The 14145-nt window shown below is 38.6% G+C and overlaps 2 protein-coding genes across 2 annotated transcripts in view; one reads left to right on the plus strand and one right to left on the minus strand.

The window, feature by feature from the left end:
* LOC105233165 (dmX-like protein 2) overlaps positions 1 to 10571 on the plus strand; it is a 62777-nt gene extending 52206 nt beyond the window's left edge. Inside the window, exons 20-21 of the mRNA XM_049454589.1 lie at positions 8609 to 8692; positions 9509 to 10571. Coding sequence (XP_049310546.1) covers positions 8609 to 8692; positions 9509 to 9709 — 285 coding nt within the window. The 3' untranslated portion in view covers positions 9710 to 10571. The remainder of the gene's footprint in view (positions 1 to 8608; positions 8693 to 9508) is intronic.
* Positions 1 to 14145, minus strand: part of LOC125778148 (uncharacterized) — a 334571-nt gene that overhangs the window by 46846 nt on the left and 273580 nt on the right. The gene's annotated exons all lie outside the window — the stretch shown is intronic.

Consider the following 14145-nt stretch of genomic DNA (forward strand, 5'->3'; position numbering starts at 1 on the left):
TCTAATGACTGATGCCCAGAGCATACTAAAATTATGGAGGGAACACTTCTCCAGCATGCTGAATGGAAGGGAAAGCATAATACCAGGAGATGGCGAACCCGATTTCCCAACAGATAAAGAAGAAGAAGTTCGAATAGCAATTACTCGTCTGAAGGACAACATAGTGGAGGGGGTCGATAGATTGCCGGCCGAGCTATTCAAACACTGCGGCGAAGAACTGATAAGGAGCATAGAATAAATCGGACGAAAGCTCGCCCAATGATTGCAACTTAAGTGTACTCTGCGGAATGCACAAAAAGGGAGACCTTACAATCAGCGCCAATACCGTGAGATAAGTCTCATCAACATCGCATATAAGATGCTTTGAGCAACACCAAAAGCTCCGCCAGGATCAGGAAGGACCTCACCGAGCCGTTCTATACCAAACGAGGTTTCAGATAAGGCACCTTTCTTTCGTGCGACTTCTTCAATCTGCTCTTGGAGAAAAAAACGCGAGCTGCAGAACTAAATAGGGAAGGTACTATCTTCTACAAGAGTTTAAAACTGCTAGCGTACCCGTTGACATCGATATAACTAGCCTCAATGAATGCGCTGTTATTTCTGCTTTCTCCAGAATGGATAAGGAAGCGAACCAAATCGGTCTGGTAATGAGCGAGGCCAGGACGAAATATCTCCTGTCATCAAACAAACAGTCGTCGCATGAAAATAGCATCTATCTTGGAACCAGTATTAACAACAACAATGTCAGTTTCGAAATCCAATGCAGAATAACTCTTGCCAACAGGTGATAAGTAACTTTTTATTCCCTTCCTGTTGTATGGAGCAGAGCGAAGAACAGCAACGAATAACACATTTTTGTTCATAATCGAGTATTGATCCGTTACTCTGTCTGACTCAGTCCGTTCGATTCATGTACACGAATCGAACCGTTTGTTTTCAAATCAACGATAGAGAACAACCTTGAATCACTAGCGATCACCTTACATGATGTGCTATACACATATAGAGCGACAGACTTCAAGTGGCATCTATCAAAATAATTGTATCCTTAAGAACGTGTTTTTTTTGTTTGTTTGTTGTCGGAGGGGGAATCTTCTAAAGATACTGCCAGGCTGGCAGCATGGACGATTCATATTGTTCGCTAGAGTACACCTCTTTCGGGACCACGCCCAGCCAGTGTTTGATCACTACGCTGGACTCGCGAAACAGTATGCCTACGTACTAAACCCTTAACTCAGGTTGCTATAGCTTGTATTCGAACCTGCGGGACCGCCGTTAAGCACTACTTCGCAGGACCAAGCTGGGCGATAACTGCCTCTTCACGACATACCTCCAGGGTTATTCATGCGGTCTTATGCTTCTGCGCTGCCTTTCCTTCATTCTGAGTTCTCGGAGCGCTATTGCACTCCACTCTTTCAATTTAGCCCACACCAGCTGTGAGCGCAGCATGTGACTAACTATGTTTCGGGCGTCATCCTTTCATCTGTTAGCTTTTCTATGGTCTCTCTCTCCATTGCATACCTCGTGCAGGAGAAGAAGATGTGCTCTGCGTTTTCTGCGGCATTTCCACAGAAAGAACAGTGTGTTTCGTCATCATGGCCAAATTTGTGCAGGTATTCCCTGAAACAGCCATGGCCCGATAAGAACTGGGTTAAGTAAAAATCTGTCTCCCCATGTTGTCTGTCAATCCATGCAGATACATTCTTAATAAGTCTATATGTCCATCTTCCTTTATCTGCCGCATCCCGTTGCTTTTGCCACTCCTCGAGACTTGTCTTCCTCTCGTTTTTGCGCTTGTCGGCCGTTAGGCGCCTATGCATGGCTTTTGTTTTACAGTAGACTCTACTTAACTCAGAGACCATTATATCCGGTGGCATAAGACCAGATATGATAGCACTCGCCTCGTGCGACACCATTCTAAACGCACAGGCAACTCTAAGGGTGCATAGCCTGGACACAGATTTGTTCATATTGACACAGGTTTTTTGTCGAAGGGCTGTCCTCCATATCGGAGCTGCGTACATAAGCATTGATTGGCTAACTTTAGCCAGCAAAGCTCTTCTACTTTGACTTTGTGACAGAAGTTAGCAGATCCCGGATCTGATTGTTGATCGATCGTTGAGGCAGTTTCATTGCTTCAGTTAGCCTCTTGATCATATCTCCCAATTGAGTCATAATGTCCCCTCCTGGTTGCGTTAGTTCCGCTCGAAGCGTGCTGTGTTGCAGCGTTGGTAGCGACGATCTCGCTCTTTCAGGCTTTTCCACCGTGAGCCCCTGTTTCGGTGATCGCATCAATCTTGGTGCGAGTCTAAAGGGATCAGCTTCGACGGAAAAACTACTCGGCGCTCTCCTGGATTGTTCCGATTCTGGTATCTTACTGCCAGGGCCTTGAGTGCCGCTGCTCGTGAAACAGTCTTGTACACTGCTGCTTTTGTGTTTGTTATCTATATTTTTTTTTTTTTTTTTTTTTTTTTTTTTTTATAGTAGGGGGAAGCATCGAAAGCCGGAGTGCGGAACTTTAATCCGCTAAACCTAACCTACTCCCAACTCAAGACTCTCCCACGGAACCACCGATTAAGTATTACTTCGTGGGAGGGACAAGACATTTAAGTCTCCTCTATTGCGCGGACTGACGGACGCCTATTCTGTTGAAAAGATCTCAGTTTGGTCATTATGAATGCTGACGCTTCGCTGACAGCTTTCCATTTATCCGTCGACTGACACGTTGTCGTTAAATTATCGACCGTGAAACTACCACCGAGTGTGGTTTTTAGCTTTTCCCTTGTATTCGTAAATCGAGGGCAATAAAATAATACATGCTCAGAGTCTTCTATATACCCTGCGCATGTCGGACAATTCGGACTGATGTCGTTGTGGAATCTGAAAAGGTAGCTTCTAAAGCATCCATGTCCACTAAGCATTTGGGTCATATGAAAGTCTAGGTCCCCATGTCGTCTGTCTATCCATGAGTGGATATCTGGTATGAGTCGGTGGGTCCATCGCCCTTTGGATGAGGAATTCCACCGCTCCTGCCACATTTTAGTGCTCTTGTTTCTCTCCTTGTTCCTTGCCGATTCTGTTTTGGGCGTTGATAGCTGATATAGACGCTCGAGTTCATCTCCCTGGATGTCAATGGGCGGCAAACTGGCTAATACTTCAGCAGCGTCAGTTGATATCGTACATACGTATTTGTTTTTATTACTCGAATGGCAGGAAACCTATGCACTGCAACTATTTGTTTAGCATACGATTTTATATCCATTGCCTGTAGCCAAACTGGTGCCGCATACAGTATTACGGAACTCATTGCTTTCGCTATTAAGAATCGCCGGCTGGAACGCACACAGCCTCTATTGGTCATCATTCTCGATAGGGCATTATAGATTTTGTTTGCTTTCGCGGAAGAATACTCCAGGTGTTCTTTAAATTTTAATTTGGAATCCAATATTACTCCCAGATACTTCAATTGCGGCTGTGAGGTAATCTCGCACTCCCCTATAGTGAGCTCTATTCGTTCTTCTGTCTTCCTAGTACTTATGAGTAAAACTTCTGTTTTTTCCTCCGCCAGTTTCAGACTCACAGAAGAGAACCATTGGCGTAGACCATTTATGCACTCATTACATTTAATTCTCAGGTCGGCTAAATGTTTGGCTACTGCTACCACCACGAGATCATCCGCATAAGCTACTAGTTTGATATCTGTTGGTTGCTGTCTTTTTAGCACCTATGTATATTTCAATAATTCTCCATTTGTTGTTTTTTTTACAGCGCATCGTGTATAGGGGGGCGGGCCGAAATAGACAGGAACGGGTGTACCCTCGGAAATCATGCTCCTACCCCAGTTCCCTGAGGCCTGTCCTTCGCTTCACCAGTCCCGGAAAACACGGACGGACCGGCGCTCGCCCGGGGCAACGCAGGCTACTACCCCTGCGCCCAATGCACACTCCCTGACCAGGGACCGAAGTGGCTGTTTACTGATACACCACACGGCTAACACCTCGGCAGAGCAAGCTCACACCACCTTTTCCATCCTGCAAGCGGAAGACATCGCTGTCAAGATAGCCAACGACTCCCAGTGCGCCGCGCTGTGTACCGGTCAAGTTGTAATGTCAGCCGCACCTAACATGGTGAAACAGACGCTGACCAGGAAGCCGCCCATTATGGGTCCGTCGCGCATGGATTTTGCTTTTCTCTCATCTTGTCCAAACATTATGAGGGGACACCTATTTCTATGTGGCGGTGTCGATTCGCCACAGTCACAGGAGCTTCAGCGGATCTGATAGCTTTTATGCCACATCCTTCACTCCTGCCGCTCATCGTCGGGGAATGCTTATTCGTTTTAACTTATTTCGCAACTACAGAGCGCCCAAGGTATGAGTGTGCGCGTCTGTACTCGCCGGAGGATGCACCTCCAGTGCCGACTCCAAGCGGTCGATTAAAGCGCTATCGCAGTGGTACAGCCCACACCCCCAGCCAATTGACTGGAACAGGTTACTCTATTGGCCGCCGAACGGAGCGATGTCCCCGTAACGATCCTGAGTCAACCGATGTGGCCCTGCACCGAATTGATCCGTCGGCTTAAAAACTCGATACTACGACCGCTGGTCGGCCCAAGAAAAAACGCAGTCCCCAATACTGGTACAAACACCAGCCCCCTTTTGGACACTCCCTTCATCGGGTATCCTTAAGAACGTGTGTATTTTAATATTTGACAGACGTCGCTTGATTTTTTTTTACGAGGAGGAAGCATCGAAAGCCTGAATCCCATGTCAGTGTGGACCTTTAATCCGAACTAGTATAGTATCGTTACATGCCCAACGATTAGAATTTAATCCGCAAAAAGGGAGACCCCACAACCTCCGCCAACTACCGTGGGATAAGCCTCTTCAACATCGCGTATAAGGTTCTACGAGCGTATTGTGTGAAAGATTAAAGCCCACAAACTGATTGGACCTTATCAACAACCGACCAGATATTCACCATGCGCCAAATCTTGGAAAAGACCCGTGAAAGGAGAATCGACACACACCATTTCTTCGTCGACTTCAAAGCAGCTTTCGACAGCACAAAAAGGAGTTGCCTTTATGACGCGATGTCTGAATTTGGTATACCCGCAAAACTAATACGGCTTTGTAAACTGGCGTTGAGCAAGACCAGAAGCTCAGTCAGGATCGGGAAGAACCTCTCCAAACCGATCGATACCAAACGAGGTTTCAGACAAGGCGACTCTCTATCGTGCGACTTCTTCAATCTGATGCTGGAGAAAATAATTCGAGATGCAGAACTTAATCGAGCACCCGCGTCGTTAGTTCTGCTTTCTCCAGACTGGTCAAGGAAGCTAAGCAAATGCGTCTGGCAGTGAACGAGGGCAAAACGAAATATCTCCTGTCATCAAACAAACAGTCGTCGCACACGCGACTTGGATCTCACGTCACTGTTGACAGTCATAACTTCGTAGTCGTAGATAATTTCATCTATCTGGGAACCTGCATTAACACCAACAACAATGTCAACCTGGACAACTCTTATCAACAGGTGCTACTTCGGACTCAGTAGGCAATTAAAAAGTAAAGTCCTCTCTCGACGAATAAATACTCATTATTCCCGTCCTGTTATATTGTACAGAGGCATGGACGATGACAACAACTGATGAGTCGACTTTGCGAGTTTTCGAGAGAAAAGTTCTGTGAAAGATTTATGGTCCTTTACGCGTTGGCCACTGCGAATATCGCATTCGATGGAACGATGAGCTGTGCGAGATATACGACAACATTGACATAGTTCAGCGAATTAAAAGACTGCGGCTACACTGGCTAGGTCATGTTGTCCGGATGGATGAAAACACTCCAGCTCTGAAAGTATTCGACGCAGTATCCGCCGGGGGAAGCACAGGAAGAGGAAGACCTTCACTCCGTTGGAAGAACCAAGTGGAGAAGGACCTAGCTTCGCTTGGAATATCCATTTGGCGACACGTAGCGAAAAGAAAAAACAACTGGCGCGCTGTTGTTAACTCGGCTATAATCGCGTAAGCGGTATCTACGTCAGTAAAGAAGAAGAAGAATAAATATGAGTATGGCTCATACGTTTGTACGTGATGGTCTACCTCAGTTTGTCTCATAATCCCCCTTGTGCAGTGATTGTCACCAAAGCCTTCTTGGCTGCTCCAGTCATGGTTCGTGTGGCGCGTCTTAGTTTTTCGTTGGATTTTGTAGTAGTCTTCTACATTGTTGTTCGCCAGTACTTTAGAGTTTCATTTTTCGCTACCACTACGCACACGGTTTTCCACTTATCTAGTGATTCCAGCATTTGAGACACTAGTTTTTCTGGGGTTGGGTCTATCCCGAATGCGTTTTTCCAAAATCGCCTTTCCTCCGCAATAGTCGCATATATGGTTTTCTTCGTGTTGGAATCGTTTCAAATATGATTTGAAACAGCCGTGTCCTGTGAGAATTTGGAGGAGGGAAAAATCTACTTTTCCGTGCCATCTATTTAGCCATATTTTTATTTTGGGGATTAGTCGGAATGCCCAGCCACCATTTCGGCTGTCTTCCCATATTTTTTGCCTGCTCTGGCTTTCTCTTTTTGGGTTCTGGGTGTTACTCTGTCATTTGAAGGGTATGTGAGCTCTTTGTCTAAGAGGTTTAGCGGCTGTAATCCCGCGATCACTAGGGCAGCGTCTTCGGATGCCATACTACTGCCGATTCTGGTTTAAAGAAAATCGACAAAATATTCATGAACAACCACTACATTCACCGAAATTTACAATTTGGTGTGGTTTTTGGTCTGGTGGAATCATGGAGAGCGGTATTGATCTAACTTTTTATGGCCGCAATTGGAAGAAGATGATCTTGACAGCATCTGGTTCCAACAAGACGGGGGTACGTGCCGCACAGCTTATGCGGGAAAAGTTTGGGGATTCGATTATTTCAAGAAACTGTGAAATTGAATGGCCTAGAAGAAGCACCACCACCATTAACACCATTAGACTACTACTTTTAGGGTTATTTGAAGTCATTGGTCTTCAGCAATGAACTAGATTCCCTTCAAGCCTTGAAAGTCAATATTGAACATGCTATTGATGACCTATGACTTGATTTAGTGGAAAAAGTACTCAAAAATTTGGTCATTGTATTTCTTCCTGCAAAAGAAGTAGTCGAGACCATTTGAATAATATTATATTCGGAATTTAATTGACTCTATTGTACTTCACATTAAATAAAAAACTCTAAACTTCATTAACAATTTGTGTATGTGTTTTTTTAATGAAATCATATCACTCGTATTGGATGGAAACTCCTATATTGATGAAACTACGAACACGTGTTCTTTGGCACGTTGATGATAATACCGCCCCTCGCCTTATATGGGCTAAGCCAAAAACTACTCAAAGTGAAATACTTGTAAATCAATTGGGTGAAATTGGACAACAACCATGCTTACTTCCCACATAACACAGTTTTAGATTCTATCTGATTTATCCACTTCTGTCCGTTCGCATGATATTGGTGGATACTTTGTTTATGAAAGTCGTTGTTGCTCGAATCGTCCCGATAAATTAATTTTTTTCGATTGTGACCGAATTCAAAGCCAAAAACGCAATGAATGCCATCGATCAACTACTGTATTCGTCAGATTTGACTCCATGTTGTTTTTTCTTGCTCACAAATTGAAATTGCTGCTCCGTGGAATACGTTTTCAGTCGATCGAAGAGATAAAACAAAATTCACTGAAGGAACTAAAGGTCATTCAAAAAAAAGCTTAGAAAGTGTTTCGAGAACTGGAATAAGTGTATTTCAACGGGTGGGGATTACTTTGAAGGCGACAAAATAAATACATAATATAAATTATATATATAAGTTTCGGGTTCTTTTTTGTCACAATGTATACCTAAAACTCGAAGAGAGTCCGAATGGAAACTTCTGCCTGACTTTAATTGCATATATTGGCAAAAATGTGAGTTATCTTGATGAAATCGAATGAACGTATTTTTCCAATAATTATGTGTTTTTGGTTGCACCCGATCTTTTCCCTTCCATAATTTTTATATGTATATTGATCCCATGAATAGTTCGATTCAGTGATTTTCGCTGTGAATTATTAAAAGAACTGAATTTTTCATCCATACATTTGGAATAAATGTCAAATGCCGATTCGTAGCACCTGGAAATTCTCTGAAAGATATGGTATTAAAAAGATTGGCTTCGCATCATTTGTCCACTTATTACTCTTGCATTGTTGACCAATATTTTAACGAATTATTTTTAAAATAATTATGTTGTATGGTTTTCGCACGCTATAAAGATAAAGTTATCGAAATTTATAGCATTAAAGCTTTATATTGTTTATTGAGGAAATTGTCATAAAGATGGGAACTACCAGACTTGACTTGCCCATATGTAGAAACTATACCTCAAATATGTATGTATATGAGTTGATAAATTTACACCTCATCAATTATTCTTTTCAAAAACGGCAATAAAGGTTGAAGCAAATGCATTATTGGTATCACTTGGCGAAGATTTCCCGCTAATTTGCTAATAATGTAAACAGCGACTAACTATTATTTTATTAGTATAAATAATAAATAATTTAAATTTATATTTTCCAGGCGCATGATGCTACTATAAAGTGTATTGCCCTTGATCCGCATGAAGAATTTTTCGCTACAGGATCTGCTGAAGGTGATATTAAGGTAAGTCATTGATTAGAGATAGATTTGATTTGATTTGTTTTATTGTATTTTATTCATTGCATTTTTTTTGCATAAATTTCGCAACGTAACATAAATATAACCAAAATATTAAAATGTTCTTGTGATTACCAATTCTTACGCCAATTCGCCTATTGTATAAGAGTTCAAGCGAGAATTCATTGAATTTTCAAATTCAACTAATTTTGTTCACAACCGATGCTGTGCATTCATGTTTAATGTTACGTGGCTTACGGGGAGATTGACCATTTTCTATCCAAAAAATTCCCTCGTATATTAGCTAAAATTTTTTTGCGTTAATTTTATAATTTACAATGCATACATACATCTACAATAAATGAAAAGTTTGTGTTGTCAATTGTTTCAATTTTTTTTATAAAATTGTACCAAATGAGAAAGCATTAATTTAGAGGAATGCCTTTCGGTCAGAAGCTTATTTTACTTACAACAAGTACACTGTTTCTCAACCTGTGACATAGGGCAACCTCGTTAAAAAAAAAATAGGGTAATTCGTAAAAATTAAAATAATTTGAAGTGTATGAAATACGCTTTCTTTTAACTCCGAATAACCAGAATTTGTTTTATTTTTAGAGATAGTATATTTTAGTAATTCGAATAAAAATCGCAGATGACGTTAAGACGATCAGCTTGTGCAAGTCTTTGGACTCGTATAATATTGTGATGACATAAAACAGAAATTAAATTTCTTACTTCTTTAAAAATATTAATACTGAAACTAACTTAAGTTTTTTATTAAATATTCAACATATATTTCACGCTTTTTCTATGCATTTTCAGATATGGAGCTTGAATCAGTATTCGTTAATTAACACATATACGGCTGAACATGCCAAAAACAGTTTCTTTAAACATATTGGCCAAGGTGTCAGCCAAGTGCATATAGACAATTATGGGCGTCTTTTCTCTTGTGGCTCGGATGGGTGCATGAAAGTCCGGCAGCTAGTGGAAAAGGAATCAGTTGTTCACACTATGTACTAAAGTATTTAAAAATGTACCCTTATTACGGTTTACAACTCAACTGTATTTTAGTTGGAGATTTTAAATTTGGTATTGTTAATAACCACACGAATTTCAACATTTTTGTGACATTTTACAGGTTGAGTACATTTCGAAAAATATTAACGAGTAAATAAACTGTTTCATATCAATTGTTAAGCTTAGGATCCACTTCTAAAGAAATCTGGTACTAATTTTTAATAAATTTTTGAATAAAATACGTATTTGGCAATCCTAGTTTTGCGAAGAAACAATTAATCAGCAATCGTTCAAATTCAAAGTAATGGTTAAATTCATCCTAAATTAGTTAAAATCATTATTAAGAAGTATATGTAGTTCATTTGGAAATGTTTTATAAAACTTACCAATCATTAACAACATTCCTTAACTCACAATGAAAATATTTATGCTACTACACACATGCATACATGCATACATATTACACACAAAGTTTATTTTCTTTCATTCAATGCGTAATCAGCTGTCAAAATTACTTGAAGAAATAATTCTTGTTACAGACCTTTAATTTAAATATTTGCTAAGTTGGTGCTTGAAAGTTCCAATGGATTTCAGTAAACACGTTTTGTCAAATCTTATCTTTTTGGATTCGCAACTTCTATGAAACTACAACTGCAGTCAGTCGATATACTAAGTAACTCTTTAGTTATTATGAAGTTGCTCTAACTTCAATTTATCTGAGTCGAGTTGTAAACCGTAATAGGGGTAGTAATTATTTAGAATGACTTCTTGTTGGATATAAAATACCAAGTATGCATTATATGTATATGCTTATGTTATATTTATGTAGTTTCAAAAATAAAGTAAATGTTATCAATTCTAATAATGTTCGTTCATTCATTTCAATTTTGTTTTAAGATAGAATTTTTATCATTCCAAAAAAATGTGCCACAGCTAAATTCCATATTATAATTGCACGCATAGTTCGTCGTTAATGCATATATTTAAACTTAAAAAAATACAGGAAAATTCGGTAGAGATATCAACGATGAAATATGTGCATGCAACACATTCATTACATCCGCATTTCACATAAGAATTCTAATTGATATATTTTAAAGGAATAAATATGTTACATTTTTTTCCTAATATTCTTTTGAGAAATAACCAAATAGCTGGAGGCAATTTTCGTAATCCAAGATATACATATAGATAATGAATACATTTTATTTATTTCAATGTCATTGTATCTAGTTATCATAAAATAAACCAACGAATAATTTGTTTTGCTTATTGTATAATTCAAAATAATAAATGGTGCTCTGCGTAAAAATTGCAAAGTCTCGTTACTATATAGGTGATACGCTTTTTTGCGCTTAAGTCTTTCTTTCCATTTACTTTGAGCGATAACAGCCCTGGCTTCAGTGTTCACATAATCAGATAGTCTTTCGATATGAGACTTTATATTTTTTGATTGATGCTGCAACTGAGTCAATTCCGAGATCGCGTTCAAGATCGTACCAAGGAGCATTAACGGCGCATCTTAAAACTTTGTTTTGGAATCGCTGAATTTGTACAACAGCACTAGGGCTTGAGCAGCCCCAAAGTTGTACCCCATAAGTCCAAACTGGTCTGAACACCCACTTGTAGATTATAATTTTGTGGTATGTAGATAAAGCAGAGCTTCTACCCAATAACCAATACATGTTTCTGAATTTTAATTGTAAATCTTCTTTTTTTCTTTTAGACATGTGTTGTCATATGGTATTTGCACATCATTTAAGTACAGACGCATATATCTAGAATTGTTGTATGTGAAATCTATATGTACTGTTTTAGTTAAGTTTAATTTTATTCGCCAATTAGCTGCCCATTCAAATATTCTGTGTAAATCTTGCAATTGATGCAGTTTGTGTTTTGCAAAGGTTGTTGTAATACAATTGTCATCGTGTGATAGATCGCATGTAAAGAGTAGGTCCTAGCACACTACCTTGAGGAATACCAGCTTTTATTTCCTTTAAATCAGAGTACATATCTCCATTGTTATATTCGATAAAACCGTTCCGTTATTGAATATAATCATCTCTGCAGTTTAGCAGTAAATATATACGTTCTGTAGATTAATAGTAGCATTCATTATAGCAGTAATTTTACTTATAACGTTTTGAGAAAGCTCGTTTAGTATTTAGCTGGTAACCAGGTGATTTTTTAGACTTCAATTTTTCAAATTTCTGCACATACCTCATCGTTAGTTATTAGAGAAATTTCGGTGTAATTCTCGTAAGTATGAGGTTTAAAGACATCTTCAAGGTATTCCGAAAAAAAACATTTGCTTCCCCTATACCGCTCTTGGCCCATGTCTGGTATGATTGGGTGATGCTGAGTTGCGGGTAGAGAAAATTTTTTTGTACACTTCCAAACTGAATAATCATTCTTATGGTCTTTAAAAAAACTTTCCAGATAATCCATAAGAGTTCGGTTTCTAAATATCGCATAAATAGAATTTAACTATTTCAACAAACTCATTTGCACATTTAAGCTTTACACCGGCATTTCAAATGTTCTAAACTTGGATTATATATGGCCGAAAGTTGTTTATTCTGGCGGAAGTTTATGGTGAGCATGCACAAGCTGAGCTTGCGGTCAAAAAGCGTGGATTTAAAGTGGTGATTTTGACTTAATAGACTAAGAACGTCCTGGGAGGCCTTACTGGATAAATATTGCTACATACATACATCAGAAATTCTCACAGAATCTTTGGGAGTTACTCAAGCAGCCATATCAAAGCGTGTAAATGCTGTTTAAAAGCAATGGAATTAACTCAGTTTTTCATGCTTGTGACTGGTGATGAAGAATAGTATTCATTACGGCAACTTGAACGCAAAAATCATAGGTGAAACTTACTTGACCAAGCCGAATTTCTCAAATATATATAAATTACTTAATACTTATAGTTTTGAATTAATTAATTTAAAAAATTAAATTTGCTTATATATGTACACATTGTGTAAATATTAAGAATTAGCAAATTGATGTACTTAGTATTGTAAATTATACAATGTATAACAATATAAACCCATAGTAAATACCATACATACATTTTGCCAAAAAATTATTGTAAGAAAGAGTGTTAATATTTAAAAGCTAATTTAAAACAATTACTAAAAATTTGTAAAAATAATTGTAATAAGGAAAATTCAGTTTGTATATATAAATGGTAATATTTAGAAACTAATACTAAAAAATTGTAAAAATAGAAAGGAAAAATATAACTGTTATTTATAAACATGTAAACCTAAAAAAAAGATTAAATAAAAACAAATGAAATGAAAATTTCAATGAAACAAATAACATATTGGCCGATTTTCTTTAACTCGTAGGTGACCATAACATTAACCAAACAAACTATTTTCAATAAAAGATGGCTAACCAAACAAATAGCCAATGAAACGGACGCTGTTAACCGAAGAGAAAATATAGTTTTCCAAAATAATTTACAAATTAGAGAAAGAAAATATAGTATGTAGCATTTGCGCAAAATAAATTAGAGAGAGCGAGTGGGCTAATCACACCGACGTGTAGTGTAAGAGGAGAAATAATTACTTTTTCCCGAAGCTAGAACAATTAATTAGTAATTCATGCATTATTATCCGATAAGTTAGGATAATAATGTTAATTACTTACTGATAACCTATCAGTGACCGGTTACCTAACTTTTCCCGTCTTGTAGGGTACTGCTCAGAAAAGGAAAGATACCAAATATCTATGCCTAAGATGAAGTGGAATTTCCTAATATTCTGGAATGTCTTCAGGATTTCACGTGCCTTTAGAAAGGCTAATATCACCGTGGAGCAGTAGTGAATATAGTGGTTTCTGTTGTAGTGTCAGTCACTATGGATTTAACAAAAGCTATGTTATTCAAATGCACCCGAAACGTTGCTTGGAGTGTGAGCAAAGTTATTATTCAAATTTCTACCTTGGAAGCGAAGATCGTGCAGACAAGGCAATAATTACAAATCTGATTAATGCCACCCAAGAAAATACAAGGTGCGTTACAAAGTAAACAGGACTTTTTGAATCTAGCGCCTCTGGTGGCGCCGTCTATATAGTCGACTAGAGCGTTAGAATCTGCTATCTTCATCGATTGTCCAGTGAGAATTTCATGATATTTCATCGTTTGGAAGTGAAGTTATTGCGTTTTAAGTGTCAGTATGTTAGTGTTATCTGTGCGAAAAAGAGCTTCGAACTAAGAGCCAACATTAAATTTTGTTTTAAAATTGGTAAAACTTTTACCGAAACGTTTCAATTGAGGAAACAAGTTTATGACGATAATTGCGTATCCTGTAGCAGAGTGCACGAGTGGTTTCAATGTTTTCAAAGTGGTCGTGAGGACATAAATGATGATCACCATGTGGGCAATAAAAAAAAACGGAAATTCCATCGAAACTGTGCGTGAAGTA

Source organism: Bactrocera dorsalis, chromosome 4 (assembly GCF_023373825.1).
Source record: "Bactrocera dorsalis isolate Fly_Bdor chromosome 4, ASM2337382v1, whole genome shotgun sequence".
NCBI lineage: Eukaryota > Metazoa > Arthropoda > Insecta > Diptera > Tephritidae > Bactrocera > Bactrocera dorsalis.